The sequence below is a fragment of the Pieris rapae genome, chromosome 10 (assembly GCF_905147795.1).
Source record: "Pieris rapae chromosome 10, ilPieRapa1.1, whole genome shotgun sequence".
Taxonomy (NCBI): Eukaryota; Metazoa; Arthropoda; class Insecta; order Lepidoptera; family Pieridae; genus Pieris; species Pieris rapae.
Window position 1 is genome coordinate 2,187,801 of NC_059518.1, and position 16,785 is coordinate 2,204,585.

Genomic DNA, 16,785 nt, shown 5'->3' on the forward strand with positions numbered 1-16,785 from the left:
CGTGAACTAAATCTTTTGCTTTCCTCATTTCTTTCAATTGTTCTCGGGAATTATTTTTAATATATTTATTTATTTTAAGGTTTAGCCCTGAAGGTAATAAAAAGGTATTACCTATTACATATATTATTCAAAGTTAAAGTGTAGTCCTCCCTCATGGGCCGGCAACGCAACCTCTGAAAATGTGCATCCATGGGCTGCGATAACTCGTTTGATATTATACAAATTTCAAAAAAAGCCCTCGCTTAATAGTTTTCCGGACTCTTCGCCGGAGAGAGAGATTAGCAAAAGGTTTTCTGTTTATTTTATAAAAAAGACTTAATTGTATTATAGTTTAATATAAAAAAATAAATAAATGTCTCTATAATATGTATAACCTAAATATTTTATATATCTGAGATTGTTTCATTTCTATAATATTCATAAAGCTATATAAATATTAATGAGAAAATGTGAAATCAATCGTAGTTTTAATTAAAAAGTACATTTAATCACGCCCCACGGGGAGTAACACTTTCAATTTAATATTCAAATAATTTTCGTGCCAAATACATAATTCTATTACCATTCGATTATACATTGACCCATATAGTCATCACCCCCATTTTTTGTGGTATATAAGCTTATACAAGCTTTAATTTTTTTAACGTACGCAGGCATTCTGCCTACTGGACCCAGTGTATGGATTTTTTTTTTGTAGATCAGGAGGCAAACGTGATATTAAGTACCCATGGACACTCTCAAAGCCAGAGAGCTAGCGAGTGCGTTGCTAGCCTTTTAAGAATTAGTGCACTCTACTTAATACCCTTATTGGGTCCGAAAAACTTTAGTGGGCAGCTAGTTCCAAGAGGTGGTGCGCGCCAAAAACCGCCTTGAGAAATGCTCAGTTGTGGAACGAGGTACGTCCAGGTGATACGGAAGGTATTTTGTAAAGCGGGTGCTCCAGGTATACTGTCCCTGACACATATCTAAGTTCCCAAATACGATTTCTTTAAGATATTTAGCTTCTAAGATGAAGAATAGTTTGGCGAAAGTCGTTTACGATTTCGCAAATACGGAGTGATTACAGTATCATAATGCCAAAATAAGAAAAGGCTGAAGAAGGGGTACGTCACTAGACTTATTACAATTAGTACGTTCTTTTGATCAAGAACTTGAGGGCGTTTTGACCCGAGACCTTTGAATACTCTCAGGCAGCTAGTTCCTACATATACCGTTCTACATTTAATATAACCATATATAACCGTAGATGTATATATGACTGTCTGGATGAGGGAGCGACGATCAAAGAATCACAGGAGGGGCCTAAGGATTTTAAATGTCAATTATAAGACGTAGAATCCTCTTCACTACTAGAATTGAACCTCTTTCTGACAATTCTAATTTAAAACCAATTATATCAATTTTTTTTTTCTGACATTCGGATACAATAAACTAACGTTTGTACAACTCAAGAGAGTGGTTTTTATTAGTAAGTTATAATTTAGTAACTTTTTAGAAAGTTCCACATTTCTCGTTATCTCGGGAAACGGTTCTTTTTCTTCGTTTAAAAGTTGGAAGAAATCAAAATCGAATAAGTTGAAAAGATGGCAACGGGTCCACACATATTATCTTTTTAAATTTGAAAATTTGATGTATGGAAATATTAATGTTGTTAATATTTTCATTTCATTACATTAATTTAAAATAATATATACGGCAATATCACTGTTACTCGTATATGTGATATAATGAAATGACACTGTGGATACTAAAATATTATAAAAAAGACCGCGATATGATAGTTTTCAACGCGTCAGTATTCAGTTTAATGAAACAAAATTGAGACTGACACCGTTTCGTGGCCTATAATTTGAATATAACTCCTGCATATTCTAGTTCGTTATAAGCGAACTATTCGTTGGCGCCAGGTATATGTTTTGATTCTGATTACCAGTAAGTGTCTTGAAGACCTAGGCTGCTGATAATATATAAATTGTCTTCGCACAAAGACAACTTATCATTACAATCTAGCCTAACTTAAGACTTTTTACTAAAAAGGTATTTAACGTATGAATGTGTCAAAATATAATACTACTTACTATAAAATACACTCTGTTCTTGTGTGCTATTTTTTGTAATACACAAGAACAATGTATGAAAACATATAGTTAAGTAAATAATGTTATAAATTCGCCTTTTAATAAGTCAATCATAAAAGGTTTTTTTTAAATATACTACTCGCGTAAAATAAGACAATATTTACTTATAAAACACTTATGCCTCCATTACGGATTACGGATCATAATGCACATGCATACAGTAATGTCTATAATATATGAAGTTAAAGTTTCTTAACAAATGAGCTCTTAAGTAGCGTTTACTTACAAAGTTTAATTAATCAATCCATACTTTGCTGGAATTCAAACTTAATGCATTTGTCCACGTCAGTTTATAAACTATAAAGTGTATCTTTTAAACTGAAATTTATTATAATTTGCTTCAAACTTATTACACACAAAGCGACAAAATATTTTCTTGTAAGATATAATATTAATTAAATAACTTATTTATATTGTAATTAATTGCTTCATGATTTTCATATGGGGCATGTTTTCAAACAAAAAACTTGGCAATATAAAATAATGATGGAGAATTCGTACGTTTAAGATCCTTGTTTAAAAACTTACTATTTTAATTACCAAAAATAGTCCACGGCATAATTATTTGTTAAGTTTATCGGAAAATTTATTTTACTTAAGCCTGTTAATATGGGGTAATTATAAGCTGACATTATTTTAAAGTAGTTAAGGTAGGTTTAAGGATGTTCATCCCAGGATTATATACCTAAATTATAGGCAGTTATCGTGATATATAATATGATATCGCGCTTATGCTCTCTAGTTTATGGTTTCATAGCCAGGTAATGGCCCTAGACATTGTGTATGCGACTTAATATGGGATGAAAAGTTCGTAGGCTTACACATAAATAGCGCTGCTAGTATGAAATTATTATATATTTTTAGTTAGCTTTTAACTTCAATAGACACATGTATAAATTTGATAATTGTTATTAGTTTGTGAAATATAGTATTTTAAAGCCAACTATCGCTTCTGTTGATAAATATTATTCGGCTTCTGAACCAGGAAACCGTTGAGAAGTTATTTGCTTAGTTTAAACGAGGCAAAATGAGTACTGAGGACGATGCAGACAGTGGTAGTATTATGACTTTGGATAACCAAAAAGTGAAGTTGATTAAGGTATCTGAGACCCTAAAGATATTTAAGGAACGTGTTGGAGATATCCTAGATAAACATTTGGATATGCGAAAGCTCTGTTCGTATTGAGTGCCGTTCGTGTTCACAATCAATCAAAACCAACAATGAATTGATGATTCCGAACTGTGCTTAAAGCGTTTCAATCGTAATGAATTTTTCAGAAATATTGGGCCCCCAGTGACTTTTTACTGTTCACCTTTGCATTCGGTGGTGGGCGCACAGGCTGCCCTTCATATTTCGCAATAAAATAATAATATAATAAAAAATAAAAATGAAAATAGTCATTTTCCTCGGGGCAAACGGAAGACCAATTCTTGAAAGGCCGGCAACGCACTCACGAGCCTTCTGGCATTGAGAGTGTCCATGGGCGGCGGTATCACTCAACATCAGGTGAGACTCCTGCCCGTTTGCCCCCTGTTCTATAAAAAAAAAGAATGCTCGCTGGACAGAACGTTTTGTTTTGATTGAGAGGTAACGTAACTGAAGCTTATTTTGAAGCTAAAGACAAATCGTAGTATAAAAATTCCATCGAAAAATTGTGCGACCGCTATAAACATTGTATCGCTTTCGAAGGCGCATTAAATAATCAAATCAAATTCTAGCCGAAGAAAGATTTTTCCAGGTTAACTACAAAAATGGCCCTGATTTTTGTGTTGACGGTATTTGAACCTTGGGTGAGCACAACCTCCCTGATCAAATATATTAACGTAAATTAACTTGCTCATAGTAGGTAATCAGCTACGCGGTTACGAAACTGCTACGGCGTAGCTTAGATCTGCAACCACAAGTTACTGCAGTGTTATTTTAAAACTTCTACGAAAATCGTTATGAAGATAGTTGAAAATTAAATTTATATATGCGGAGCGAGGAAACTCTGTGCGCTTCTACTCACCAATTGCCCAGTCAAATCTTTGATTATGGATAACATATTTATCTTATTTGATTATACATAATGTTCCCTGAATCAACGTCAAGCCGAAAATGATATGGCATTTATTTTCTGCAGAAAATCTTTCTTAATTCGATTTTATGAATTGGCACGCTCTTTTCTTTACATTTTTGTATAGCAATTATTTTTTAAATACTTAACTAACTTTTTATTATAAATTTTCTGGGTCTAACCACTTTAACTATCTAACTAAAATATCATTTATTTATGCAAAAATATTAAACCTCCTTAATTTACATTTATTGCCAGTTCTCAACACAAGGGACGGAATGGACAAGCTGGGAATAAACTCGCCATCACTCTTTCAAATCGACAATACGACAAAACGTTGCACCTGCAACCTGCATTACACCATGATCACATGTTAGATTGATAGATAAATAGTACCGGTGAACCCAGAGCTGGTGCTCAATGCTCAACGAATAAGTATCGAAATACAGCGAGAAAATGCTGCCAGCTTATACGGTACACAGGGACCAAACTTTTTAAATTTGTTTTATTCAGATTTAATTATTTTGGTTATTACAGTATTGATTAAGAAAATTGTAAATACTGTATATTACTTTGTTATGTTTAGGTTTTAATAATATAGAATAATTTATAAAATGATAAAAAAAAACATTTACCTTTTACTTCTATGAAGGCACGGTTAATTATGAGCATTAAATAAGGAATTTATTATTATTATAAGAATATACGTAGGGAAACACGCAAACGCGTAGTATCAAGGATCAATGATTTATGGGAAATTCTGTATGCAGTGTATTCAAAACTTTTCCGCATTTAATATTAATAGTATGAATTTTACTGTATGCATACGATTGGAAAGTTGATGTTGAATGAAATTCTGTATGAAACAGAAGTTTGTGCTGTATTTGTTCGCGGAAGCAGTTTTTGAATTGAATTCGGTTGAAACTCCGACAATTTTACAGTCAAACAAGTTCTGAATAAGAACTAAGTTTACGATCTCATACGTTTACCCGAATCTTGTTTACTTTATTAGAATTTTATTTCATACTTTTGAATGAACCACGTAGAAAAATAATGGTAGAACTGCGGGAATTCATACAATTCAAAAATTTAATCAATCGTTCTTATTTTTGTGTCTTTATTTAGCATTTTATTGTATTAATCTAGAAGATTTAATTTTTAGAGGCATGGTGCCTTTATAGCGTGGGCGATTATTCCGACCGTAAGTTTGACGACAATTATAAATACCTTAACTTACTATTACCATATTATGTTTCCTTTGGACGGCCATTTTAATGTACAATCTAGCGCCTGCTTCAGGGTAGTATTGGATTCGGAATGTATAGCAAGCGAATACAGAGATGCATCTGGAAATATCCATCGCTGGGTTTCTCAGCAGCGGTCCCAAAGTTGCTCGTTGGAATGAAAACAGGGTTTTAGTCAACCATTTTTGACTAGACAAAACAAAATTGAGCGCTAAAATTGGACCGATTTGGTATCCATGATTACTGGTGTAATCACACTTTCATTTCAGGTAAATAAAATATACATTTATAAATACGTTTCAAAATTAAGAAGAAATGAAAAAAGGCACGAAATTATGTCAAATAATCTGAAAGCAATTATAGTCGTATTCCAACGGCACATTAAATGCGAATTCATACAATATTTGAGAGGACTGGCTACATTGAATAAAATTACGTTAACAAAGTAAATTCCACTTGTAAATTCGAAGCGAAAAATTGAATCTACTGAATACATTTGTAAGTCTAAATAGGTCTGTGGCCCAGTGTCAATCATAAATAGATTAGGAAGTTAGTTATGGAAAGGCCGATGGAATTTGTACTAAAGTCACTTGATTCTCACCATTTGATGTGATTTCTTGTCGCATTAAAAAACGTTGACAATAACCAGTGGTGCTAGATGTTGGTCTCATATTTTTGTCTCTTTTGTGAATTTCTTGTTTTTATAAGTAAGTAAGCCTTCGGTATTTAGGACCTTACAATGTTATTTCACGGTATGAGCGAGTACATATTTAAGTATATAGATAGATTAATTGTGTGCAAAGCCGCGATTTGAACACATGAGCTCAGGGATGTGAGGTGAGACTAGCGATTTGAGCGTGTGTGTGTACACTAGGCACACAAAAAAAATTGTTTATTATTGATAAGATACAGGTATCACTTATTCCACGACATTAAATTTGAATCGTTAGACATCCGTGCGCATCTGCAAAGACAGGGTGTAGGCCGAGAGAAAAAGCCGGCGTAAAAAACATCATATAAAATGACTATGGCAAACAACACTCATTTTTAACAAATATCGCAAATTAATTATAAGCAACCTGTCTAGAACTAGTCCCAGGCCCTTTTATCAACTAGAGAATCGTTACCTTTATAAATAAACTAGCGGGCCCAGACGTTGTCCTGCATGATATTTCAAGCAATTAGGTTATTAAATTAGGTTTTTTTAAAAATAATAAAAAAGGTTTTGATAAAATAATAAATAAAAAAACAACCAAATAGTGACTGCAACGCCATCTGCCGGGTTGATTTGTGAATCTGAACCATTCAGGTCGCCACCCGATTAAGGTCCGTTTAAGATGAGTTAGACTAACACGTACAGTATTATATATATAATGATGTAATGCATTGTAATAATATTTCAATAAAGTTATAAAAGACACAATTTTGCTAAAGTCTTAAATTTTCTAATTGTCCACGCAATTTTTTTTTATTTAGTGAAATCGTGCAGCCGTGATCGAAGAAAACAGGGATTCAGTTATATAAGTATATAGTTAACTGCTTACACCACACATTTAAGCTAAATACAGCGCCCAGAAGCCTACCTCAGCTATTTATCTCGCTAAATACCCTTCACATACTCTTCTAAATCCATCAAGATACTTAAGAGCGAAAATTTTAATGTCTAAACGCCTTGACCTACCGCTCGACCTATATGAAAACCTAACTCAATTTACTTTATTTGTGACAAATTCTCTTAGTATTTTTTAGTTCTTGTTAACGAGAATTTAAAGACGTAACTATTTCTGGTTGCTGCGACTTCATGTTAATCTTATAACTAAAATTTGTATTTTTATAGAATACATAATAGACAAGTTCTTAACCCTAAACGTATAAAAATCCGTGGATGTAAATCAAAATATATTTTCTGTTCTAAGTTTTTTCCGGTATTCCTTAACAATACATTTTCAAATAACGAAGGCAATTTCTAAGAAACAGCTGCGTTTCGTTTGGATAATATTTCCGTTCACTAGTAAATATTTTTACAAAGGAAATAAACCGCTTTCACAGTGAAAAATAGTTTTTCCTGAAAACTCTATATAATATGTTATCACAAGAGCTGGTAAACTGGTTATGCGGGTTTCAGTCTGGAGATATTGTGACCGAAACGTTGAATTGAAAATGTACACCAATATCACTTCCAAACTACAAAGAGATATTTTATTTTTACAGGACATGGGCAGGAGGCTAACCTCACGTTAAGTGAAACCGTTCATGGACACTTACATTGCCAGAAAGCTCGCGAGTGTGTTGCCGGTCTATTAAGAATTGATACCATGACACTAAGTCGAATTGGTTGGACTTCAGTGGGCTGCTGGTTCCAAATATTGGGCGGCAAAAACTACTTTAAACGCTCAGTTGTGGAAAGAAGGTAGTGGTGATACGGGTGGAATTTAGATGGAATTTTAGTATTTAATCCATATAAAGATCACATATACACAAATATGTATTGTGCATCTGTATGCACAAAACATAGTACAAAATTCAAATCAATTCAATTCAAAATTTATTTATTCATGTAGGTAACAATGTACACTTATGAACGTCAAAAAAAGAAATATTAAATGAATTTAATTTTACATTTACTGCCAGTTCTCAAATCAAGAACGTAGAACGGAAGAGAAGAACTGGCAATAAACTCTCAAGCACCTGAAATAACATTTCTGTTTCAAATCGTATATGCGGGAGTTAAGAAGAATATCTCTTTAATTTGCAAGGTGTATTGTTTCACAGGCAGACGCCAGACATGTCAATAAAACAATGTTTATATTAAAATATTATTTTGTTTGGACAGCACTTTAAATTATCAAAATATAGAACGCATTCTTGTACTATTGCAGTTGCTACATTAGCATCATAATAGCCTTTTACTGAAACCTCCAAAGTAAGTTTCAAAGTAAATTTAATTCATTTTAAACTAAATACAATTTTCGCTAGCCAGCTCCTCTGTGCAACGTTGTAAACACTTTAGAAAATAAATATAAGTGATAAATTAGTCTTTATGAAGCTTGGTGTGCTCAGTAAGGCGAGACGGTACTTTACTCCGGCAACTTGCACCTCTATAAAGCGCAAATACAGCCCCACATGGAGTACTATTATCACCTTTGGATGGGTATCGTTCCACAATTGAGCGCTTTTCTAGCACAATTTGTATAACCAGCTGTCGAACCTCCGTACCAATTCGATATAGGGTATAAGAGAAGAAAAGATATGCAAAAATAAGAAAGAAATCAAACGTCAATGACGTTTTACAAAAAATAAGAATATTTATATGGAACTGGACTGGACATATAATGAGGACTAACAAAGAAAAATGGACTAAAGATGTAAGATGTGGTCAAATTAAAAGATGGGAGGATTATCTACCAAAAGGATGGAGAAGGTCTGCCAAGGATAGAGAGACGTAGCAACAATTGGGAAGCCTATATCGACAGACAACCTGACCAAAGTGGTTTCTTATTACTTTATTATTTTGCTACGTGAATTAGTTTTAAGAATACTACCATTTTATACGAAGGTCAACGAATAAAAGGCTTTTATTATTATTATACTCAAAGATAAGAGCGTTCCAACCAACCAATTCCTAAAAGCCGGTCACGCATGTGCTGTGTGGGGTATGAATTAACATCAGATGAGCCTCTTGCTCGTTTGCCCACTGTCCTATATATGACATAATTTTCGGATTTACATGGCTGTACTTTTTTTTACATTCAGAAATAAAAACAGCCTATTTTACTTCATAAATATGATACTAATTTGTATTACGATAGTGAAAAATGTTTGTTATCGATTAGAGTTCATTACAAAAATACAATCTTTCCAATGTATGATATAAGTATAGATATGTAAACAGGAAGTGTCTGGGGAATTGGTGATTTGCAATTAAATAACTCAGATTAAATAAATGTTACAACCCTCCATCGGAATTGACATTTAATTACGTTCCGCTCCGAGCCTGTCTGGAAAGTCATTCTAGTGTGAGTTGACATCGAAAAATTGTATATATCAAGAACAATGGAACGAGAACATTCCTTAATAATATGGTTTCAATTTGTGAACTATACCGCTGAAGTATCGTTTCTGAATTTAGTAACACTTTTTCATATTAAAGCTTTATAATTATTACAAATGTAAAGTATAATTTGAATTTTAAAAAGCAATCTGGACGTATGCAACGTGGTTAAAGATTTGTGTGAAGAGTACAATTCTCTTTAAACGAATAAAAATTTGTTGCTTATAAATGCGTTCATCTTTACATATTTTATGTGCAATAACTTCATGGCATTATGCGATAATTTTAGACAAAAAAATCTTTATTATACATATTAAAGGATGTTATAGTCAAAAGAGATAGTATTTCCTGCATCATGGGTAGCTAGTCTCTTCCACTGGACACATTAATTATTGAATATAAAACTTACAATTATATATTCAAACTACTGCTGCACAAGAAGAATACTTTTGATTTCAGCACATGACAGGTTTATATGTTTGGATTTTTAGTGAATGTATGAAGTAATGAAAATTTTGTTTTGAGGAGATCATAATGAAGGAAAGGGCCACTGACTGAGAAAAAGCGTTGGCGTTTTGGAGATATACATGATACATATATATATTCGTTTGAAAAATAGTCATCATATTGCCATTAAATACGGTTTTATTTCAGCGTACAATTTTAAAGTTTGGCCGAAAGGAAAGTCTTAAGAATACCGAATATATATTATGTAACGAACAAATAATAAAACATAAACCTATCATGGAAAGTTTTCAATGTAGATTATATTATATACTTCGAAACGCTTTTCTTACAAGCTTACGTTTTATTCGACCTGAATTCGTACTAGCTTGTTGCGAGGAAATTTTCTCACCGAATTCGAGATTTTTCGCTCACTTTTTAAACAATTACATTTTCGTTTTGTTATTTTTATACTTTGTACCTTTTTCGAGTAAATTTAACTTATATAAGAAGTCTTCTAAGGTTTGTTACCGATTCCTTGATTCAAATAAAAGTCAATAAAATGTTAACCATACCTAATCAATTTCTTTTATACAACAGGGGGCAAACGGGCAAGAGGCGCACCTGATGTTAAGTGATACCGCCGCCCATGGACACTCGCACTGCCAGAAGGCTCGCAAGCGCACTGCTGGCCTTTAAAGAATCGGTACGCTCTTTTCTTAAAGGACATTAAGTCAAATTGGTTCGGGAAAACTTCAGTGTGCAGCTGGTTCCACATCGTGATGGTGCGTGGCAGAAATTGCCTTAAGAATCGCTTAGTTGTGAACGACGGATGTCAAGGTGATATGGATGGTATTTCGTATTCTGCCTCGACGTCCGATGATGAAACTCAGCTGCAGGTATTAATCCGAACAACTCCTCTGAACACTCTCCATGGTAAATGCGGTATAACATGCAGAGTGACAGTGCATGTCTTTCATTAAAAAAATACCTTAAATTTTGAAAAATTTATAACCTCCAATAAATTGAAACATAATCAAATCGTTTCAGATTAATTCCATCGCTAAGGCGTAATTTTTTATTATTCTAATTAAATGGTTCAGAATCGTTAAACTTAGTTAACATTTTCCACGCCTAACGAACTATATCAAAGGTTAAATTGAAATAAATACAATACTATATATACAACGTCAGCCACAGAATACTAACAAAGTTTTGTAATCACGTAGTAGTTGGTGATTTACATAATTCAAACTGATTTGTATGTTCTATCAAGACGTACTCGATATAAGCATCGCAATACTGCGAGGAAATGCTGCCAACAATCAACAATAAACTATCATATTATGCAACTTTTTGGAATGTTTTAGTTTTCTATTTGTCCATGGTAAATAAGATTATGTTTAATATAATTAATGCTAAATTTACAGGGATCAAACTTATTAAATTTGTTTTAATATTAGTTTAATTAATTGATTAATTAAAATAGTATGAAGGAAATTGTAAATACTGTATATTAGATGGTTTTGTTAAGGTTTTAAAAAACTAGGCGATTAAAAAGAATGGCGGAGAGTTTATTGCCAGTTCTTCTCTACCGTCCTACGCCCTCGAGAACTGGCAGTAAATGTAAAATTAGAAGCATTTAATGTATATTTCTTTTTTTGACGTCTTAAGTGTATATAATGTTACCTTCATGAATAAATGACTTTTTGTTTGGTTTGTTTGAATAAAAAAAAAACGTTAAGTTGAAAACAGACTTTTCAACTAAGGTATTATATGATAAAGAACACTACACGAGTCATGTAAAAATTTTAATGAAATAAAACTTGTATGTAATAAATAATTGTTACCTCAAATTATTTTGTTGTAATTGAAACAATAATTAAATTTAAATCGTAAAATTAGGCAATAATTTAAATTAACTTTACGACTGTAGTCGTTTATAGAAATTGCTCAAGTGCGAATTCTTCCCGGCACATAGCAGTATTAACAACATTATTATAAAGAGTGAGACTATTTATAATAGAGAAAGTCTTGAAAAGTATAAGCTTATAAAACAATTACCCATATTGTTTGGATAAACCCATTTTTTGCAAAAAATTATATCAGATTTTTAACTTTAAATTCTTTATATTATGTGTTAATAAGTCTTCTATTTTATTTTTAAATCGTTTAAGTCTAGGTTGTCTGCTTTTAGCAGTCTATGTTGAGTTATTGTAATTTAAATAATGTATTATTATATGTTATAAAGTTTATTTAAACTTATGAACAGTAGTATATAATAATGTATATATTATTACTCAAGATAAGTTTTAAATGTTATTTAACTATTTATCCACAATAACATAGTATTCGTGGGCATAGCCGATATTTCTTACGGCCCGGGAGCGATGCCAACACAGCCAGTGAGAGGTTTGCAAGATGTCAAGGTGACGGCCGCATACAAACAATGCTTTTGAACACGCTCTAAGCAAACATTAAGAAAAACATAGATTCCGTTCAAAGACTTTCAGAGGCTTTCCGTGATCGAAAAAAGCCGCACAGAAAGCGCCTTCTTTTGTTCTAGTTTCTTAAGACGACACATGATTGAAGTATGTCTGATTTCTGTTACGTCGACATTAAACCTTGGTGCCATTTCCAGTATCGAATTTCCAATATCGCCGTTTGAACCCGACTTGCAAAGACTTTGTGTATTAACAAAATAAGCTACCATTACAGATTACTGCAGCAACCATATCACATACAAGAACTATATACACAAACAACACAACATTAAACAGTTATTTATTAAAATATTTACGTAAAATACTTCTACGTCTGAAGGTGAATGATTTTTTTTATTTTTTATTTGAATTTTAGCCGAATTTAAATGAATACTTAAATAAAACGTTTTGTATATGAAAAAGTATTTTTATTTTATTATTTTTTATTTACACTTTGTTGCATTACATAAAAGGAAAATATTAAACATAATTTAATGACAAGCAACTGGCGGCCTTATCGCTTTAGAGCGATTTCTTCCAGACAACCACTGTTAGTAAAGGAAAAAAACCACTATGAGTATATTAGATAAGGTAGGCAAGAAGTGCAAAAATAAAAAGGAAAAAAAAAAAAAAAAAAAAAACAAAACATACTTAACAGAAACAAAAAGAAATAAAAATAAACTAAACTGATACAAGTTACATAAATCAAATGAATCATGACAATCTAAGATGAAGAAGATCGGTCTCACGTCAGTAAGTAGTTAGTGGTATGACATGGACAGGTAATGTTTATAAAGCAGAAATTTTGTTTTAATGTAACACTTAACATCAAATGACCCTCCCCTTTGACCACAATTCTATAAAAAAAGTTGTAGAATGTTAAAGACAAGGTCTTCAGAATTAAGTTTGATGAGCTAAAGTGCCGCTAACTCGCTATACAACTCAATAATGTGATTACAAGTTCTTTGATTTGAAAGCAAAACAAAACAAGGTTTCAGTTGTGTCAGAGATTTGCCTCCATAATGACAAATCTAATATTCTAACTAATTGTCTCTATTTCACACTAAAGCTTGTATTTAAAACGCATCTCGGAATTTCAACATACTTTAAACTGAATTACAAAAGTCATACAGATACATACACAGTACAGATGATAATGTTAATCCTTTTTATAGGTTGAAATCTTGAATCTCAAGTTATTAATTATCCCTGTAACTGATTCAAGTTGACATTTTGAGACAAAGAAAACACTACCGTGACATTTTACTTTTTTAGCTTTCTCTTTTCTTACGCCGGCTTTTTCTCTCGGCCTACACCCTCTGTCTTCTTTGCCGATGAGTTCGAATGCCGATGAATGAGTTGATGCCTACAGGTTCGAATTTAATGACGATAAGTGATATCTAGATGATCTTATGTTCCAAAATAAACGTATTAAATTTTTATTTTTATTTATTTTATTATTCTTACACAACGCACTAAAGAAGTATTTCAATCTGAAGCGAACCAAAATATAATAGGCAATTAGTGGCAGCAAAGTTGTTTTTTCTTCACTTCGTACAGACAAACAATGTTTTTTTAACAGCCATACCACTTTTTATAAAAAAAAAACAAAAATTATTGTATTTTAAAAATGGAATATGTGAAAATAAAATATTTTTCCACTTCGCACTTGTGCATTATGAGTTAGCAGTCCAGGTGTGACGCAATAACGAGTAACAGCACGTTTTGTCGCTCCAATAATCCACTTGTTTCAATTTCATAGCGCTCCGGACTACGGGCACTTCGTTAGAGTTCGTTATGTTTCCCTGAAGAGTTAAGCAATAAAAAATGATATCAACTTTACTTTTCAAATGTAAAACATACGATTTCCGAATCCAAGAGTCAGAGCACATATTTATTTGAATATTACCGGTTTGGCCTGTTTTATGATATTGTGTTTACAACACAAACTTTACTTACAGTAAAATGTTAATATTCTTATAGTTGCTTAAGGTTTCTGGCGCTCGGTCACACGCCCATGAACCGAAAAATACTAACGTAAATTTCGTGCTTCGGGTACGAATGTCAGTAAATATAATATTTTAATAAGAAACAGAGTAGGTATACCATACATATTATGTACTGACGCCAATAAGTGCGTACATATATCGTCAATATTATATCGCTTCGTTAAGAAATAACATTTATTCACAGTATATAAAAAAATATAAAAATATATCTAGACCATTTAAAGAAAACACTTTTTTACCGAATTGAAGCTGTATATTGTACTAAGTTAACAAAAATACATAGCTTCAATCCGGTAAAAAGTGTTCTTTAAATGTGTAAAAGCTATGTTAATAAACGACAACACTTTATCTAGACCAGTTACTGAAGGATAATATGGCTTTCAAATGGCTTTTTGAAATCCGTTTTTAAGTTTATTGTTACATACAAGAGCATAAATCTCTTGTATTCCTATAATCCTATTTTATAGAAATACAGGTCGCTGGGGAGGTAACGATTCGAAATATAAATCGAGTGTAACGAAATTAATTGCCCCTTTGTACCTTATTTGGTTTCGCACATTTCGGGTATATCGTTAAATGAAAAAGGCAGCAGTGACATCTGAATAAAGCCTTTTTCTTTTGTGTATTATGTTTCCTTTTGTCTTATTTCAGTATGTTTAATATATTATATAAAACATTTGTTGTATTTTCTTTAATATTGCTTAAATAATATTGAAGCAGTGTTGGCTTAGTGGCTTCAGCGTGCGGCTTTCATCACTGAGGTCCTAGGTTCGATCACCGGCTATGCACCAATGAACTTTCTTTCTTTGCGCACATTTAACATTCGGTCGAACGGTGAAGGAAATCATCGTGAGAAAAGCGGCTTAGACCCAAAAAGTCGACGGCGTATGTCAGGCACAGGAGGCTGATCGCCGACTTGCCTGTTAGATTGACTAGTGATCATGAAATAATTTATTTTGCTTATTAATATAATCTAAGAATACAAAGACACCAAAACGCCACTTAGGGGTTCTGTTGACCCTTCGATTCGACCCTTATAACCTAGAGATGCCAAGTTCCTTTCCAACAAATTAATAGTTAATAAGGACTGATCATCTACCTACATACTCAAGAAAACTATAGTAGTACACAAAGATAAATTTTCTATTTTATAATCAGTATAGATCAATGAACACACGAAGTTGTATTTTTATTGGATTAATAAAATTCCGTTTTGATTTTACACAGGGACAGTTCATCATCCATACCACGGTCAGGCAGTATTGACTCTGTGGTGGAGGCTAGCGCCGTGAGGGTTCGTCGCTCCGAACCAAGTGCTGGTATCACCTTGCAAATACCGAGACCAGAACGCGCTTTATCTCTTGCGTCCCCTGCTGTTGGAAGACGCGCTAAGCCCCATCGTGCACTGGCAGGTAAGATCTTACATTTTCGTCGCTTGTACGAGAATTGGCTATTAAAGTATATATACATTTGTTAAATATTGTTTAAGTTCATAAGCGGTTGAGAAGTGAAATAAAAATGTCAGACAGAGAAAGTATTGAAAGTTTATGTTTGTGTGCTGACTATGTGTTTGGTTCTAAAAACTGGTCTCATGAGATAAATCTTATATATAACATTCTCGTGTCGCGGTGTTTGTGGTTAAACTCCTCCGAAACGGCTTTCCCGATTCTCATGAAATTTTGTGTGCATATTGGGTAGGTCTGAAAATCGGACATCTATTTTTCATCCCCCTAAATGTTAAGGGTAATTCACCCCGAAATTATTTTTTTCAATTTTAGATATTTTTTTTTATTTTTTTATGATACAGCATTAGTAAATACATGTAACCCTGAATTTTCAACCCTTTACAATCAACCCCCTTTTTTAATTTGATTTCTTTGATTCTTTATTTTTGATATTTAGATAACTAGCAAGAATTGTAATTTAAAATATATTCTCTACATTAATAAATATTAATTTATTACCCTACTCAAATCATTCTTTTGAACACTTATAGTAGATAATTATTTTTATTGACCTAAAAAAATGTTTCTTACAAATAATATACATGGCAAAACAACGTTTGCCGGGTCAGCTAGTATTGTTTATATACATGAAAGTGATAATTATTGGGTCGGATTTTATAATTGAATTATATACATACCTACATTTAGCATTCCCTATTCATTAGAATAAGAACACTTACTTTAGACAAAATATATTTTTTATGTAATTAAATATTTGTACGCGGACACATTATATAATTCTTCATTAATAAGCTAACCTGCCTGAATAAATATGGATAAAAAACTATTTTTTTCCAACACAAATATACAGTATTCTAACAGTAATATGGAACCAGCTGCCTTCAAGAAAAGAG

The 16,785-nt window shown here is 32.5% G+C and overlaps 1 protein-coding gene across 1 annotated transcript in view; it reads left to right on the plus strand.

The window, feature by feature from the left end:
* The window catches only part of LOC111000143 (ankyrin repeat and fibronectin type-III domain-containing protein 1), a 114,492-nt gene that overhangs the window by 36,712 nt on the left and 60,995 nt on the right, over positions 1 to 16,785 (plus strand). The window contains exon 6 of the mRNA XM_045629791.1: positions 15,654 to 15,838. Within this exon, the coding sequence (XP_045485747.1) occupies positions 15,654 to 15,838 (185 nt within the window). The remainder of the gene's footprint in view (positions 1 to 15,653; positions 15,839 to 16,785) is intronic.